Source organism: Solanum stenotomum, chromosome 1 (assembly GCF_019186545.1).
Source record: "Solanum stenotomum isolate F172 chromosome 1, ASM1918654v1, whole genome shotgun sequence".
NCBI classification, from domain to species: Eukaryota; Viridiplantae; Streptophyta; class Magnoliopsida; order Solanales; family Solanaceae; genus Solanum; species Solanum stenotomum.
Window position 1 is genome coordinate 8,853,452 of NC_064282.1, and position 15,627 is coordinate 8,869,078.

General features: G+C 37.7%; 3 protein-coding genes across 3 annotated transcripts; 1 reads left to right on the forward strand and 2 right to left on the reverse strand.

The window, feature by feature from the left end:
• Positions 1 to 321: 321 nt before the first annotated feature.
• Positions 322 to 7,208, reverse strand: LOC125870461 (histidine--tRNA ligase, cytoplasmic). Its single transcript, XM_049550897.1, has 7 exons — positions 5,615 to 7,208; positions 4,100 to 4,279; positions 3,026 to 3,283; positions 2,476 to 2,610; positions 1,988 to 2,266; positions 1,231 to 1,371; positions 322 to 780 (listed from the first exon to the last, which is right to left on the reverse strand). The coding sequence occupies exons 1-7, from the start codon at positions 6,962 to 6,964 to the stop codon at positions 481 to 483; spliced, it is 2,643 nt and encodes an 880-aa protein (XP_049406854.1). The 5' UTR covers positions 6,965 to 7,208; the 3' UTR covers positions 322 to 480.
• Positions 7,209 to 7,880: 672 nt separating this feature from the next.
• LOC125861650 (pentatricopeptide repeat-containing protein At1g14470) lies at positions 7,881 to 10,531 on the forward strand. The gene has a single exon (XM_049541508.1). The coding sequence runs from the start codon at positions 7,932 to 7,934 to the stop codon at positions 10,206 to 10,208; it is 2,277 nt and encodes a 758-aa protein (XP_049397465.1). The 5' UTR covers positions 7,881 to 7,931; the 3' UTR covers positions 10,209 to 10,531.
• Positions 10,532 to 10,655: 124 nt separating this feature from the next.
• LOC125861659 (PHD finger protein Alfin1-like) lies at positions 10,656 to 15,626 on the reverse strand. The gene is made up of 5 exons (XM_049541516.1): positions 15,250 to 15,626; positions 15,073 to 15,105; positions 12,946 to 13,174; positions 11,221 to 11,341; positions 10,656 to 11,128 (listed from the first exon to the last, which is right to left on the reverse strand). Exons 1-5 carry the CDS (start codon positions 15,335 to 15,337, stop codon positions 10,850 to 10,852), a joined length of 750 nt encoding a protein of 249 aa, XP_049397473.1. The 5' UTR covers positions 15,338 to 15,626; the 3' UTR covers positions 10,656 to 10,849.
• Position 15,627: the final 1 nt, after the last annotated feature.

Here is a 15,627-nt window from a genome sequence, read left to right on the forward strand (position 1 = left end):
GACAGTCACACCCCCAACAACTCTTATTCAAATGTTTGTTTGTTGGAACGAAGTCACAATCGAATTGCATAGTTAAGTAGCAGTCATGCAATAGTAACAACAGTATAATCCCACAAACGAAGCTTGAAGAAGGTGGTGTGTATAGTGTATGCAGTCTTCCATCTATTGAATTTTATAGTGTAATATAACATGTATCCTCGAGTTTCGACATGATGATAATTTTCCTCATTTAGGATCTACAGTATCATTTTTCTTGCCTTTGCTGTGAATTTTACCTCAATATTAATAGGATCAAATATAGTGTTTCGAAAATTTGATCTCACAAAAGTATAGTAAGGTTACTGAAATATGTAGTTCATTTTGTGGATTAATGGACAAGGGTCAATGTCTAACCCCCCACCAACATGGTGGATTTTAAACCCCCAAAAATGGAATCTTGTTAAAAATGATTCAATCTACCAATACAAAGAGCTTAAGATATTACATGCCTAATCGTTTGCATAGATCGTCCACAAGCTTACCTCTGGGGACCTCATAGTCAATAGCTGCAACAACATCCTTCAATTTTACAACTCCTTCACTAAGTTCGCGTTCACCAACAAGTACCATCCAAGGGATCCTTGAATCTCTGGCCCGATCAATGTGCTTCATCACTTTTTTATGGATCATAAATTCTGCTTTCACTTTAGCATGCCACAATTCACCAACCAGTTCAGCAGCTAAAGCACTGTCATCACCAAGAATGCTAACGAGAACTTGAGTTTCAGTGGCTCGGATTTCCTGGAAAATTGTTCAAGGAGAACAATGATACCATCAATGACACATATGTGCATAAGTTAACACTTCCAGAGAAAAGACGGAGGAGCTTAAAAAAATAATAGGTAGTAATGAAATGGAGGTAGAGCTATGCAACAAATTTAGGACATATTCAGACATGCAGACAGCATTTGCCATGGAGCAGATAAATTTAAAAAAAAAACAAAAAAAACAGAACACAATGTGCACCATGAAATGCTAGGGATCAAGTCTTGAGTAAGTTTGTCGTAGTACCAGTTTTACTGCTTTGTTACCATATTGAATTATGTGAACTGTTTCATCTATAATCTTAAAAAAGGCTCAAGAGGACACTCTTATTTACTTATTGATTTGACGTGCAACAAGTTGAAAAAGATGAAAACTACCAAAGTCTATTTCAAAACAAATCAGATATGCTTATTTAGCTATTATCACCTGATTTTTGTCTTTCTGAAGCTGTTCCATGATTGCAAATACTCTCTCTATTCCCAGACTGATCCCAACAGAAGGAACCTGCCGTGTGCCAAACATCCCTATCAGATTGTCATAACGTCCACCAGCAGCAATCGAACCAACCTGCAGGCATTTCCAGACAAGTGGTAATTGATCACAGAAGAGGAACTACAATTTACAAACATTTCATGCAGAGACACATATAATAGGAGGAACATAGCAGTAGGAACCAATTCTTATATATAGGTCTATGCCATAATCAAACTACTAGAACTTCACTATCAAATTTGATACTACAGATGGAGGTTTTTTATCAGGTAATAGTGATGCAGAAGACATTTAAAGAAAACAAGGCCGCACTTCGAGGCTTGAGAACCTGCTATTCTCGCCTTGGGAAGTGCCAATTACCTAGGTTTACAGTGTTTAACTCTGAACATAGTATGCGAGACAGAAGAACCTAGAATAATGTACACTGGTTATAGATTAAATTTCAGTAATACGGAAGTCAAAGCAAAATTATTAAAAGTACTTCAGAGATTCCTGACAATGTTGATAACTAGTACAGTTTATATATACTTCTTAGACACCTAAAAAGAATAATGTTGAGAACTCAAACCATATATGTACATCTATGATGCCTAAATGCACAAATATGAACTGATAACCACCACATCGACAAGCCAAAGTCGCAAAGCATAGGTAACTGGAACTAGAACTTATTAGCAACCCAGAGATCTACCTGAGCAGCTCCTTTGAAGACAGCTTCAAATATGACTCCTGTGTAGTAATCAAGGCCTCTTGCAAGGCTCAAGTCAAAAACCACTCTGTCAATACACTTGGACTTCTCCAGAGCTTTAAACATAATCTCTAATTCATCCAAAGCAAGTGAAGATTCATTGTTCTCCAAAAAACTGCGTTCCTGCTTGAGCTTAGATAATAATTCCACAGGAGGTCCCCTCCATTTGACAAATGTACCAATTCTGTCTGATATCTCATTACTTAAGCCTTTCTCATCCACCTGTTATAAAATGACAGCAGCATTAGAGTGCTAACAACATACTCGTTCTGTTTCAAAATGATAATATTTGACAGATTTTTAACACAAGTTTCTTCAGTATTTTTCAATAGAACGCCAGTACTAGGCAAAACACCAATAACAGATATAATATCAAATCGCCATCTTAATAAAACATACAACTTTATGCCTACTGGGAGACTAGGCCTCACCATTTCTTTTTTTATCTGCTCAAAGGATTGTTTATCTAGCTTGTCAATGCTTGAACAAATGGTTCTGAACTTCTCTTGTGGCACCCCACATATAGCCAACATACCATCAAGCAGCTTCCTGTGATTAAGCTTTACCTAATAAGGGGAGAAGATTTACATAATTAGTAATGTCATATACCACCAACAGGACAGATGATTTTTGAGATTGCATGAGAAAAGAACCAGAATGTGCTGGATCATAAGAAACATAAAGAGAATCTATATACATATGGAAATGGTTTAATTCCTGATAGATATGCATCACAACCAAACAAGTTGAAGATTTAGATGGTCTCAATGAAATAACCAAAATACTGTGGTGATGTAAGTTAATGATTTGAGAGGAAGCACAGGGAGGACGAGGGGACATGAGAGTAGGCAAAAATCATAAGACAATTTTCTAGTGATTGGGGACAAAAATATAAATAGTGTCCTTTGAATATCATTCAAAGGACAACTAACAAGCAGAGATTGAATTTGTACAAGGGTAGAGAACCATTAGAAAGTGTACCTCATACTCTCCAATATCAAGCTCATCTAACAACTCGGTCAAAATCTTTATGACCTCAAAATCAGGCATCATCTTCTCAAACTGACCAGCTATATCAAAATCACACTGGTAAAATTCACGATATCTACCCTTAGATGGATTATCTCTTCTGTACACCTTAGCTATCTGATAACGCTTGAAGGATGTCAGACCATTCATTGCTACGTATCTAGCAAACGGGACTGTCAGGTCATAACGAAGAGAACAAAGTTCTCCTCCCTGCAAATGTTATCGGGGGAAGGAGAAATCAGTACAAAAAGATCAGGAATAACGCACAACTCAGATTCTAAATAATGAAACAATAAAATGCACCTATTAAATAATCTGTGAATACTTAACACAATCAGACTCATATTTGCTTTTAACTTCTAAAAAAAGACCTTTCCCTGTCCAACCTAAATATCAACTTTTGTATTAAGAGAACAACATAACATACAATTCAGCAATACGAGAAGTAGGGATAGAAGAACACAGGGAGTTCAACAAGAAGACAAATTTCTAAAATCATGCAGAAAGGTGAAGCCTTTACAAGGAAGATCAAATGTAAACAAAATATATAAACTAATAAAATTATCAATATTCTAATTTATATAATTAGATGATGGAGAGAGGACAAGTTGCAGTTACTGAAATCTTAGTGAACAGAACTATGAAACATGTCCAACAAGATCTCACACAATTCCTTTTTGAGAAACCAACTATCCCACACCATTGTCCCAATTATATTTATATGTTCACTTATTTGTTTGACAATGTTGGGTTATGGGCAGCTTGTGCGGATCTCTACAGTGTCGCATCCACCAAGTACCTGCTACCTTCCATCAACACAAGTTTTATGGATAGAGATCCATTAAATAAATGGAAAGAAATCTCCTAACATTTTTTGCCTCTATTCGTCCAGCTTCATTGATGCTAGGTCACATTCTTGAATACATGTGAAAGACCGGAATTATGTGTGCCTGTGTGGAACTCCCATGTGACAAGATGCACCAACAAAAATCAACCAATAAATAGCAGTTGAAACAACTAATAAACCTGATCCGCAAGGTCATATATCAATTTTGAGTCTTCTCCATATTTGCCCATCAGAGTCTCTCGCATTTCAAAAGCAGGAGTGTCCAAAGCCGCAGCACCGTGCCTTTTAAAAACTTCAGTGATAATTGAGAAAGCTCTCTCTCTTATAGCCATCTGTTCCTTTGCAAAATCACGTGTTCCCTGTCACAAAAGAATTGAACATTTAAATTTCGCTGAAGATGAAACATTAACTACATCCATTTTGTGCACCTAGAAAAAGGAGCTAAAACTATTGATATTCCTTCTAAAGTTGATATGACAACGACGAGACAATAAAGAATATTAGGAGTTAAAAAGAAGGCATTTTAATTCCCCAATTATCCAACGGAGAACAGGGAAACATCGTGACGGTAAATTAAAGATACTTCCTCTTTCTGTCAAGGGGATGAAACCTAAAACATTCAGAGATGACACTCCACCTTCTACATGCAAGGCTCCCAATAAAATAGGGAATACACTTGCACATCAATTTTACTGCAGAATGCCTCAGTCTTAAGTTATTTAGTCATCTAACAAATGTTAGCCACTAAGCTGATCAAAAAACTTCGCCACATGGTCTTTCTTGGGTCCAAATGGATTTATAGTTGTTATGGCCTCATAACTTTCACTCAGTTATCCAAAAAAACAAAGGCTTTCATAATAAAGACTCCACCTCTGGATCCTCTCATTATGGGTCATCCAAATATTGTCATTGCATCATCTAAAAGCTAGTGTACATCCTGCAACATTTCCATCCAGTTGCTGGAATACCTCCACCAAACCCCACATGGACAGTATATATTCCATAAGTGCAGACATTGAGCAAAAAGCATAATAATTGTCTTTGCTAAATTGAATATTGAAAAAGTAATTGAGAGAAAGAGTAAGAGTGAGATTACTTTTGTTTTCAATAAACTTGAGACTTTATACAGGGATAAATATCAGAATTTTATTCAAAAGTAGTAAATATTAAAGGAAATATAATTATTCCTAAACAAGTGCTGCCAATTTCTTATTTTCTTGCACTTTAAAAAATAATGTTTCGAAATTTCTGGTTAATCACCAAGGTTGAATTAAAACACTTAATTATTTCAAGCTACTTTTTTGTTTGTATACTGCAAAAGTACCAAACAAACTATTGATCTATATAGTATATTTTTCAGATCGGGTGTAAAAGGGCATACACGAGTTTGTAAGTGTCTTAGACCATTCCACCATTTTCTTAAGGATCCGAGTTGGATGTTCATCATATCACGTGACCTGGTACCAAAATCAAATTTAGCAGGCCTACTCCCGCACATCTTTTCACATAAACAAATACAGAAGACAACCAAGTGTTCAACCAGTTGCATAACTATTGAATCAAACTGCTATGAATAATTCAATAAGGTGAGGAGCGGGTCATACCGAAGCAGCAGAAAAATAGCCTACTTTGCGCTCAAAGAAAAAGAATTGAAAAAATGAGTGGAACAAAGATAACACAGCATGGTTCTCTACCTTTGGCAGTTTAGGCAACCGGCGGCTTTCATTGCTTTCCACGATATCTTTCACCTTTTTCAGTAAAGTGTCAAATCCCAAGTCTTTTGGGTCCAGTAGTGACAAGAAATTGCGAACCAAATTCTCCAAAACCATGACAGTCTGGGACGCTTCAGTCTGAATTGGCATGCTCAGCAGCCTATCCTTCAAAAACTGCACCAGAGCGGTGGTACCTTTACCCAGAATCTTCTTCTTCTTTGCTCCTTTTTTACCTGCTGTCTTTGCACTGTCCTCGCCTACACTCGTATCACCTGAAGTAATGAAGTCCCTTCCTTCCAAGGAAAGGAAAGCAGCCAGGGCTTCCCAAGAAATTATTTGTTCTACCATCACCAGTAAAGAGCTGACATCATGTGAGAACTTAACATATTCCTCATCCGAGTGAGCTGACACCAAAGATGCGAAAAGAGCTTTTAGCTGATCAGGGCGAGGACATTCTTTTATCAGCATTGCAGGAAATTCATCATCTCCAGCAATGCGAGAATCGACAATGTGCTTTGCTCGGTTATAACTGATGTTACCCAAATCCTTGAGGGCCACAGCCAAAGAAAACAACGTGGTGCACATGGAGCTGGCTGTACCAGAAGATCCAGAATTGGATACAATTGCAGAGTTCAATTGGACACGGGTGCTGGAGTGCAGAAGCCGGGAAATCTCCCTAAACTTGCCGTGCACCACGGGAACACCAGAAACTGCAGGTTCATCACCCTCACGGTTAACAAATTTAGAACCGTTAAGCAAGATCTTCAAGTCAGAAGCCACAGAAACAACGTCCTTGGCAGATGAACCATCACCGGAATCATTCAAATTGAAAGCTGAAATGTCAGCCCCCAAGGCCTCGCAGGACAAGGCAGCAATAGCATCAGTAATAACAGACAAAGCTGAACTTTGATGATCCAAGATAGCGGAGATTCCAGCTATTGCTGCCACAGAAAAATCACCTGGAGAAACGCCATCAATAGTGTTATCAAATGAAATTTGTAAATTAGAGGACGACGACACATCCTTAAGGATGATATCAGAGAGCTGATTAACAGCTGCAGAAGTGGAAGAAGAAAGCAAAAGCTTGTTTAGGAGGACCACGAGAGAAGCTCTAGCCTCATCGGGTGTTAAATTACTGAGGATTGAAAATGATGCAGACACCGTAGGCGCATTAGTCTTGCTGGTTTTAGAATTAGAGGAAGACGATACTTTGGAGAGTGCTGAAGAGTCTATGCTCAGACGACTGAGTCCATTGGCAATATCAAATACAGAGGAAGATGACAGTGATGAGCCTTTCCCTCCCACTGTTACCATGCGTCTCTCTTCCGCCATGGGTCACCTAATCAGAAAGATAGTGTTGGGTTTTCCGGCAAAATCGCCGGCGAAGGAATTAATGGGGGTTTAGAAGGTGACGGATTTCGCAGTTTGAAAAGAATTGAGGGTTTTTTTGGGGAAAAATGGGCTGCTGAAATGGAATTTTGGGAATTAGGTTTTACAAATGGGTTCAACCCAAGAGTTTTGGGGTTTGTTTGGTTTTGCGTTACACTTGGGCTTGAGTGGGATTAGAATCTTCTTGTTTCTCTTCCTTCTCTCTTTTTGTATCTTTTCCTCTTAAAACCACTTGAGTATTGAGTCTATCGGAAAGTCTCTCTACCTCTATAAAGTCTACATGCCGTCTATCATCTTCAAACTACACTTCATGAAATTGTAGTAACCATTGTGTTGTTGTTCTCTCAAAACAAATGCTATATTGCGAATAAATTTATATTTAAAGCATTTTATACCTATATAAACTTTCGACATTTCAAGATATTTTATTTAGACACTCAATTAAATCAAGTGTTTCAGCTAGACACTTTCGATTTAAATTTTGAAGAAAAAAACACACAAAATATATCATCTTCTTAAATTATACAAATCAATCTTAAGTAGAAAAATATAGTTTTACGATTTATTAAGGTGAATGTATATAATTAAAAAAAATAAAATATTTTATGTGATTGACTTAACTACCTAATACCTAAATGAAAACACACGAAAAAATCTTTTCAGAATTTGAATCGAGAGTTTCTAATTCAAAACATCTTATTAAGAATTGAGATGTTAAGATGGAATATGGCATAGTTCACATGTATAAATAAAATATCCTGATAAATTCAAATGGCGGTTATATATTATCGCTAGTATATTAATATAAAATATCAATTTTTTACCACATAGTCTTGGTATATAAGTTGAATTGAAAAAAACAGTTAAGTTGGTTAATAAAAAGGGCCAATGTTGGCACACTGAAATTCTAATGTCACACTTGCACACAGCTGCATTGAAAGCCACCAAATTAAACCACTTGAAACAGCTTCATGCGCAGCTCTTTCAACGCTCTCTCTGTTCTGACAACTACTGGGTGGCGCAGCTCATCAAACTCTGCACGCGCCTCCACGCTCCGCCCACTTATGTTAGCCGAGTTTTCGATTCAGTCCACCAACCCAATGTCTTTATTTTCACTAATATCCTCAAGTTCTACTCTCAATTGGGTGCCCACAGTGATGTTCTCTACCTGTTTGACAAAATGCAGAAATGCAATGTAGCCCCTGATGCCTTTGTATACCCGATTCTTATTAAAGCATCTGGAAAATGGGGCGTTGTGTTCCATGCGCATTGTATCAAAATGGGTCATGATTGGGATAGGTTCGTTCGCAATGCGATTATGGATATGTATGGAAAGTTTGGGCCTTTGGAGATTGCGCGGGAACTGTTTGATGAAATTCCTGAGAGAGCTGTTGCAGATTGGAATGCTATGATTTCAGGGTGTTGGAATTGGGGTAATGAAGTTGAAGCGAGGAGTTTGTTTGATTTGATGCCTGAGAAGAATGTGGTTACTTGGACTGCTATGGTTACTGGGTATTCAAGAAGGAAAGATTTGGAGAATGCTAGGAAGTATTTTGATCAAATGCCGGAGAGGAGTGTTGTGTCTTGGAATGCAATGCTGTCGGGGTATGCTCAAAATGGGTGTTCTGAAGAGGTTATAAGGTTGTTTAATGAGATGATGAGTTGTGGGGTTTGCCCTGATGAAACTACATGGGTTACTGTCATTTCTTTGTGTTCTTCGCATGGTGATGCTAGCCTTGCGGAGGGGCTTGTTAAGATGATAAATGACAAGGGTGTTCGCTTAAATTGTTTTGCAAAGACTGCTCTACTTGACATGTATGCCAAGTGTGGGAACCTTGCTATGTCTAGAAAGATCTTTGATGAATTAGGTACGTACAAGAACTTAGTTACATGGAATGCAATGATTTCAGCATATGCAAGAGTTGGTGATTTGGCTTCTGCAAGAGGGCTCTTTGATACGGTGCCTGAGAAGAACGTCATCTCTTGGAATTCAATTATAGCTGGTTATGCTCAAAATGGACAGTCAAAAGTGGCTATTGACCTTTTCAAAGATATGATAGCAAAAGATGTGCTGCCAGACGAAGTCACCATGGTCAGTGTGATCTCAGCCTGTGGCAACCTTGGGGCTTTGGAATTTGGTAATTGGGCAGTGAATCTCCTGGAAAAGCATCAAATCAAACTGAGCATTTCAGGTGATAATGCTCTGATTTTCATGTATTCCAAGTGTGGTAATATGAAGGACGCTGAGAAAGTTTTCCAATCGATGGACACCAGAGATGTGATTTCTTATAACACATTGATTACAGGTTTTGCAGCTTATGGCAATGCCATTGAAGCTGTTGAATTGTTGTGGAAGATGAAGAAAGAAAATATTGAACCAGATCGAATAACCTATATTGGGGTACTAACAGCATGTAGTCATGGTGGACTGCTAGAAGAAGGTCAAAGGATATTTGATTCAATCAAAGATCCAGACTCTGATCACTATGCGTGCATGGTTGATTTGTTAGGTAGAAATGGTAAACTAGACGAAGCAAAATGTTTGATTGGAAGTATGGCAATGCATCCACATGCAGGAGTATATGGTTCCCTTTTACATGCTAGTCGAGTTCACAAAAGGATAGATCTTGGAGAGTTTGCAGCTAGTAAGCTCTTTGAAATAGAACCAGAAAATTCAGGTAATTACGTTTTGCTTTCAAACATATACGCCTCAGCAAGAAGATGGGAAGATGTAGACAGGGTGAGAGGGTTGATGACAATAGGAGGAGTAAAGAAGACAACTGGATGGAGTTGGATTGAACACGAGGGGGAGATGCACAAGTTTATAGTGGGTGACAGGTCACATGAGCGATCTGCAGATATTCATAGAGTGCTCTCTGAAACAGAAAAGAAGATGAGGCTAGCTGGATATATGGCTGATACGAGTTGTGTTTTAAAAGATGTTGAAGAAGAAGAGATGGAAGAGATGGTAGGGACCCATAGCGAGAAGTTGGCTGTGGCTTTTGCTCTTCTTGTTACTGAACCACACTCGGTCATAAGGGTAGTGAAGAATCTCAGGATATGTAGGGATTGCCACACAGCAATCAAAATCATTTCAAAAATGGAGGGGAGGGAGATCATTGTTAGGGATAATAATCGATTTCACTCCTTCAGTGAAGGGCAGTGTTCTTGTAAAGACTATTGGTAAGTCATGCCTTACTGCACCAACCACGCTGATACAAGATGGTTTGTTCTCAATGATCAGCAATATTGACTAGGTTGCAGAAAAGTAGTCTCATGTAAGGCTATGGCAATTTGCTGAATCTTTCAGTATGCTCGGAGATTGCTGATGACAGCTATGATCAGCTGGGTGGTTTGTTCCAGCAGCAATATTCATGGTGTGTGGATAGAAATACACTTGAACATTGAGAAATGGTTCACGAAAGGCTATTGGTTGATTTGATTTTAGTATTATGAACGTGTACTTAATCCAGAAAAATTATGAATGCAAAAAGTTAAGGGGTGATGATTTCCTGTATTCAAGACTAAGGATCACAAAAAGTTTCTGAATTCCTCATACTACCGCAGTGTAGTAGTATATAGATAACCCATTAAAGTAAAGGAAGATGAAAATAGATTCACAAACACAAGATGATAACAGGCACAAATTTCATCTAAAACACAATCCGAAAGTAAGATAACAGAAAGCAAATGTTCATGAAATGGACATCCCAATTCCATCAGCAAACATTTAACTTTGACATAGATTACATTTGATAACTGAGCTATAAGTCCTAGACCTTCCAACACCTCCACTTAATTGATGTTGCTCTAAAATTGCCACAAATTTTAAACTCTAGCTCTCTTGCTACTGCAACTAGGACACTTGTACTGCTTGATATGCTCAGCTTTTGCTGGGGTAATCTTCACACATTTGCCATGGAACCATCTCTCACAAATATCACAGCAAATCCAGAATTCATCCGTGGCATAATTATCACCACAAGCTCCACAGAGAGTTGCCCCCTGCTCTTCTTCTTCTTCTTCCTCCTCCTCCTCCCCACTTTCATCCTCCATTTTAGGTGGAGACACCTTTACTTCCTTGGGCTGGGGCTCTGGCTGTCGAGGCTGAAAATCAAAGATAATAGCTGAAAACATATGCTCAAACAAAATGGGAAAAGAAACAGTAACTATATATGTTAGGTCCAGTATATGAGAACCTTTCCACTTGATTTGCTTTTGCTGCTATTGTTGTGAGCGGCATCGCGTGCCTGCTTAGCAGCTCCAGTAACAACCTCAAACACTGTTGGGAGATCATTTGTCATTTGGAAAAGCCTCTTCCTGTATACATGATTTCCAAAATAAAACAATTATCCTCCCTAAATTAATATCAGATATTGGAAGCCACCTATGTTGCTCGGACTCTCCAATATTGATGCCGTACTTGTGTCAGATCCTCCAAAAAATGCACTAATTTTGGAGGATCCGACATGCACTCCGAGCAACATAGGCACATTAATGAGATTGGACTCTAGCTAGGCAAACTATCCAGACACTTGACAGATATAAGTCAAATTTAAGTTGACATTTCTGGACATGTACGCATGATTATGGAATCCCATGCGACCAGTTTCCCAGTATAAACTCCAGCTTACAACGATTTCAGTCATATTTTCACATCCATCAATATTCTCTAACCTACAATGGCAGAAGACACAAAAAGTGGACTCCAGGGTAGAAAAGAGGGACCAAAACCTGCTACATGGAAGTTTCTCCCATCATTATACAGCATTTGTGCCGTCCTGAATGTACCGACATGCTAGACATCCTTCGCTTTCTCACTAAGCACTAATATTCAAAGATGCTACAGGCTACAGCCAATAATAACAGCTGACAGTAAACCTCTCTCAAGATGAAAACCTTCTGCTGTTCACTCAGCTGAGCACTATTTTATTCAAAGATAATACATTCAGAAACACCAGCTGATGGTAAACATCTCGACATGTCAGGCATCCTTAGCTTTGCTGAACCAAACATTATCTTATTCAATGATGCCACAACGAATGCCACTAAGTGAATGGATTTGCTTTTGTAACAACTAGCACCAAATAACCTTCCTAGAAGAGTGAAAGGGCAAAGAGCATTGCAAATCTATAATCCTTATTTAAAAGGTAATAATAGTAAACAAATTTTATAGTAGAAAACTAAAAATGGGAGATGTCTGGAATCTCATCACACCAAGATTATCATTGCAACAAGTCATCAGTATACTCACCAAGACAAAGAAATAACACATCTATTTTCTAAAAATGGGAGATGTCTGGAATCTGATCACACCAAGAATATCATTGCAACAAGTCATCAGTATACTCACCAAGACAAAGAAATAACACATCTATCATGACGCAAAGAATATGAAACACTGACCAAATGAACTTAGGTTGAAGGTGAACGCACTAAATGAACTTTGGTTGAAGGTGGACTTCTATATATTGCCTAAATAATCTAACTGCTAGCAATTCTCTATTCTAGAGTTCTAAGTTAGTAAGCATGGAGTTCAACAAAAAATGAAAAGTAAGCTCCAACGGGAAAAATGTGAGTTTTAAGCAGCTTGAGGGGAACAACTATGGCAAAGAAGTAGCTCAACTTATGCCACAAGATCCACCCCTGAATAGATAAAAAGAAATCAAGCAAAATCTACCTAATATACAATGCAAAGACAGAGTATAGAAGGGAGGGCGGGAAATCCGCACAGAATTTAATAGCAGGGAAGCACATGGCACAACACTAATTTAAATTTGCCAAAAGGTAGCCCAAGGCCTCCAATGTCTTCCATCAAACAGGAAAAACATACACATTCAAATAAAATATAATGGGTAGGACCAAGTTTGCAAGACAGTTATAACGATAAAGGTGAAATCTATTGGTAACAGATTTTATTTTACCTTTCACTCTTGCCGAACCCAAACCGTGCGCCAAAGTAGAATGCAACAGAAAGCAGCCATGAATCACTGTGAACAGCAACAAGTGATAACCAGTCTTTCTCTTGCATTCCATCACGTGCGAAGTTTATGCCCAATGCTGGCTCCGGAAGTTCTGGAGGCACCTCCTCTACAGGGAGGTTTACTTCCCATGTTTCATTAGGAAGCCCATAGAGACACAAGTTCTCCTTTTCTGAAAGTAAACATAGTTAAATTCAGAAATTGTCATAAACACTTCATAATTGATCTGCATAAGTGATCTATATAGAAAACAAGAATTGAACATCCAATGAAGGAACACACCCAACAAGCCTCTATACAAGGAAAAAGAGAGGGCAAGCTGTGAAATGAAGGGGATAAGAATGATGCAACACAAGAGAAAAATCAATTATCCTTACAACTTCCAGGCTTTAATAAACTATCTACGAAACCTTAAATAACTGTGTAATCTATCGGACTAAAAACATTAAAGAGAGATATAAACTGTCATAAAGGCCGACACAACTGTTTGAAATATAGAGGGAGTAGTCTATCGATATCATTGTCACAAAGGTCACAATGAACATTTAAGCAAATGGGATCAAAATAAATAACAGCAACGAAATAAAGAATTTAGACCAGTTCTTCAAAATAGAGTTTTTAACAGAGACTGTCGAATAAGTATAAACAGTTAGACACTGCATAAAAGAAAGGAATCAAATGCTCGGGATAAAGCCACGGTATGTTTCCCTACTATATCAAATACTTCAAAAACAATTAATGAATACTGGCACAAGAAAAGCACCTCTAAAATTGCCAAACGCAAAATAAGGATTTCCAAATTGTTTTTTCACAGACCAGAAATACAGTACTCTCACCTCCTCCCCCCCATCCCCACCCCACCCACCAAAACCCCAAAGAATAATGAAAAAGAGAAGAGAGAAAAAACTTACCAAGAAAGAGAAAAAAAAGGAAAGAAAACACATACTTCAACCCACTTTAACTAAGCTGCCTCCAGACACCTTAAGTATGTATATACACCAAATGCATCAACATAAAAAATGTCATAAAGACATCAAAGTGGTTTCAACACTCCAATCATATGCACTTTTACCCATCATAAACAAGATAAACAATCAAGACCCCACTTGTGGGATTATATTGGGTATGTTGTTGTTGTTGCTGCTGTAAGCAAGATAAACGATGGTTGGAGACACTCTGCCACTGTGATAGAGAAATGATGATCATTGCTACATAAAAGAAGTTCTAACCTCTTCTTCCTTGAGAATTGACAAAAAGTCATCAAGACTACAACGAGAACAGTTCTGACATTGACATTCTCACTAAATGACACAAAATTCTAAGTAATGATCTCATTTTACAACTCATATTCTGGAATGCAGTTTGAGATAATGATAATTCTGTTGAAAATGCAGAAAAATTACTCTTTCAAAATTGAAGGCGACAATTAACTACTTAATAAAGATATGATCTTTCCATTCCTGCATGGCAGCCAAAGAAGAACATCAAATGACAAAATTATATAGGCAGTCAGAAAGCTCTAACCATGAGTTCTAGGCCACTCCTTGGGACAAACAACATTGAAGTTCCAAAACTGACACAAAGACGGGACAAGAAGCAAATTATAAGATTCTGAAATATTAAGTCACAAGTCCTAATCAAGTTGCTAAATCACTCTACCAAATTGACAATGAAATCCCAAAATACACTAGGAACATTAAACAGCAGAAATTTAAAGAAAAAACAGGAATATAAAGAAACAGTCCCAGAAATTAAAAGCTATAGCCTTATAGGAAAATATATGAGCTTGACTCTTATAGGAATATAAGAGTCACAAAGTCCTAATCAAGTCGCTTAATCGCTCAACCAAATTGACAATGAAATCCCAAAATACAGTAGGAACATAAAACAACAGAAATTTAAAGAAAAAACAGGAGTATAAAGAAACAGTCCCGGAAAACTTAAAGCTATAGCCTATAGGAAATATACTGCATTTAGAAATACACCTCAAGCTCATAGCACAGAAGAACCAAATGTGAAAATATTGATGGACCACAACAATCCATCAAAACTGAGCAGCAGAAAACTCACCAGGATCACACGATTGATAAAACTTCTCGACATCTGCATGATTTTTTTTAAAAAATCAAGAACATCATAATTAGCAAAACCAACAAAATTCAGAAACACCCAGAAAGAAATTATGCTCAAAACCCCATAAAAGTGCATGAAAATTCTAAGAAAAAAAAAGGAAACAACACTACAAACCTGTAGTTAGTGCTTTGATTAAACCAGCTCTACGACCTTTGAAATCGTTGAATACTTCTTCTACAGTCCTAGGTACCGTATTTTCCATATTTCTAACAACCCCACAAGAAAAAAATTGAGTCTTTGAGAAAAAACAAGAAGTGGGTTGAAGAAAATTAGGGTTTTCCCCCCCAAGAACTAGGGTTTCCTCTTCATGTTACCCAAACTTAAAAATTAGTTTGCTATGTACTGTGAAAATGAAGATTCATAAAGAGTAAAGCTCAAATTTTTATGAGAAACTGTGAGAAGTAAGTAGAGAAATTGTAAGAAACGGATATAGAGAGAGAAAGAGAACAGCAGGAAGAAAGAGGAAAGTGGGGTGGTGGGGAAAGGGTTTTA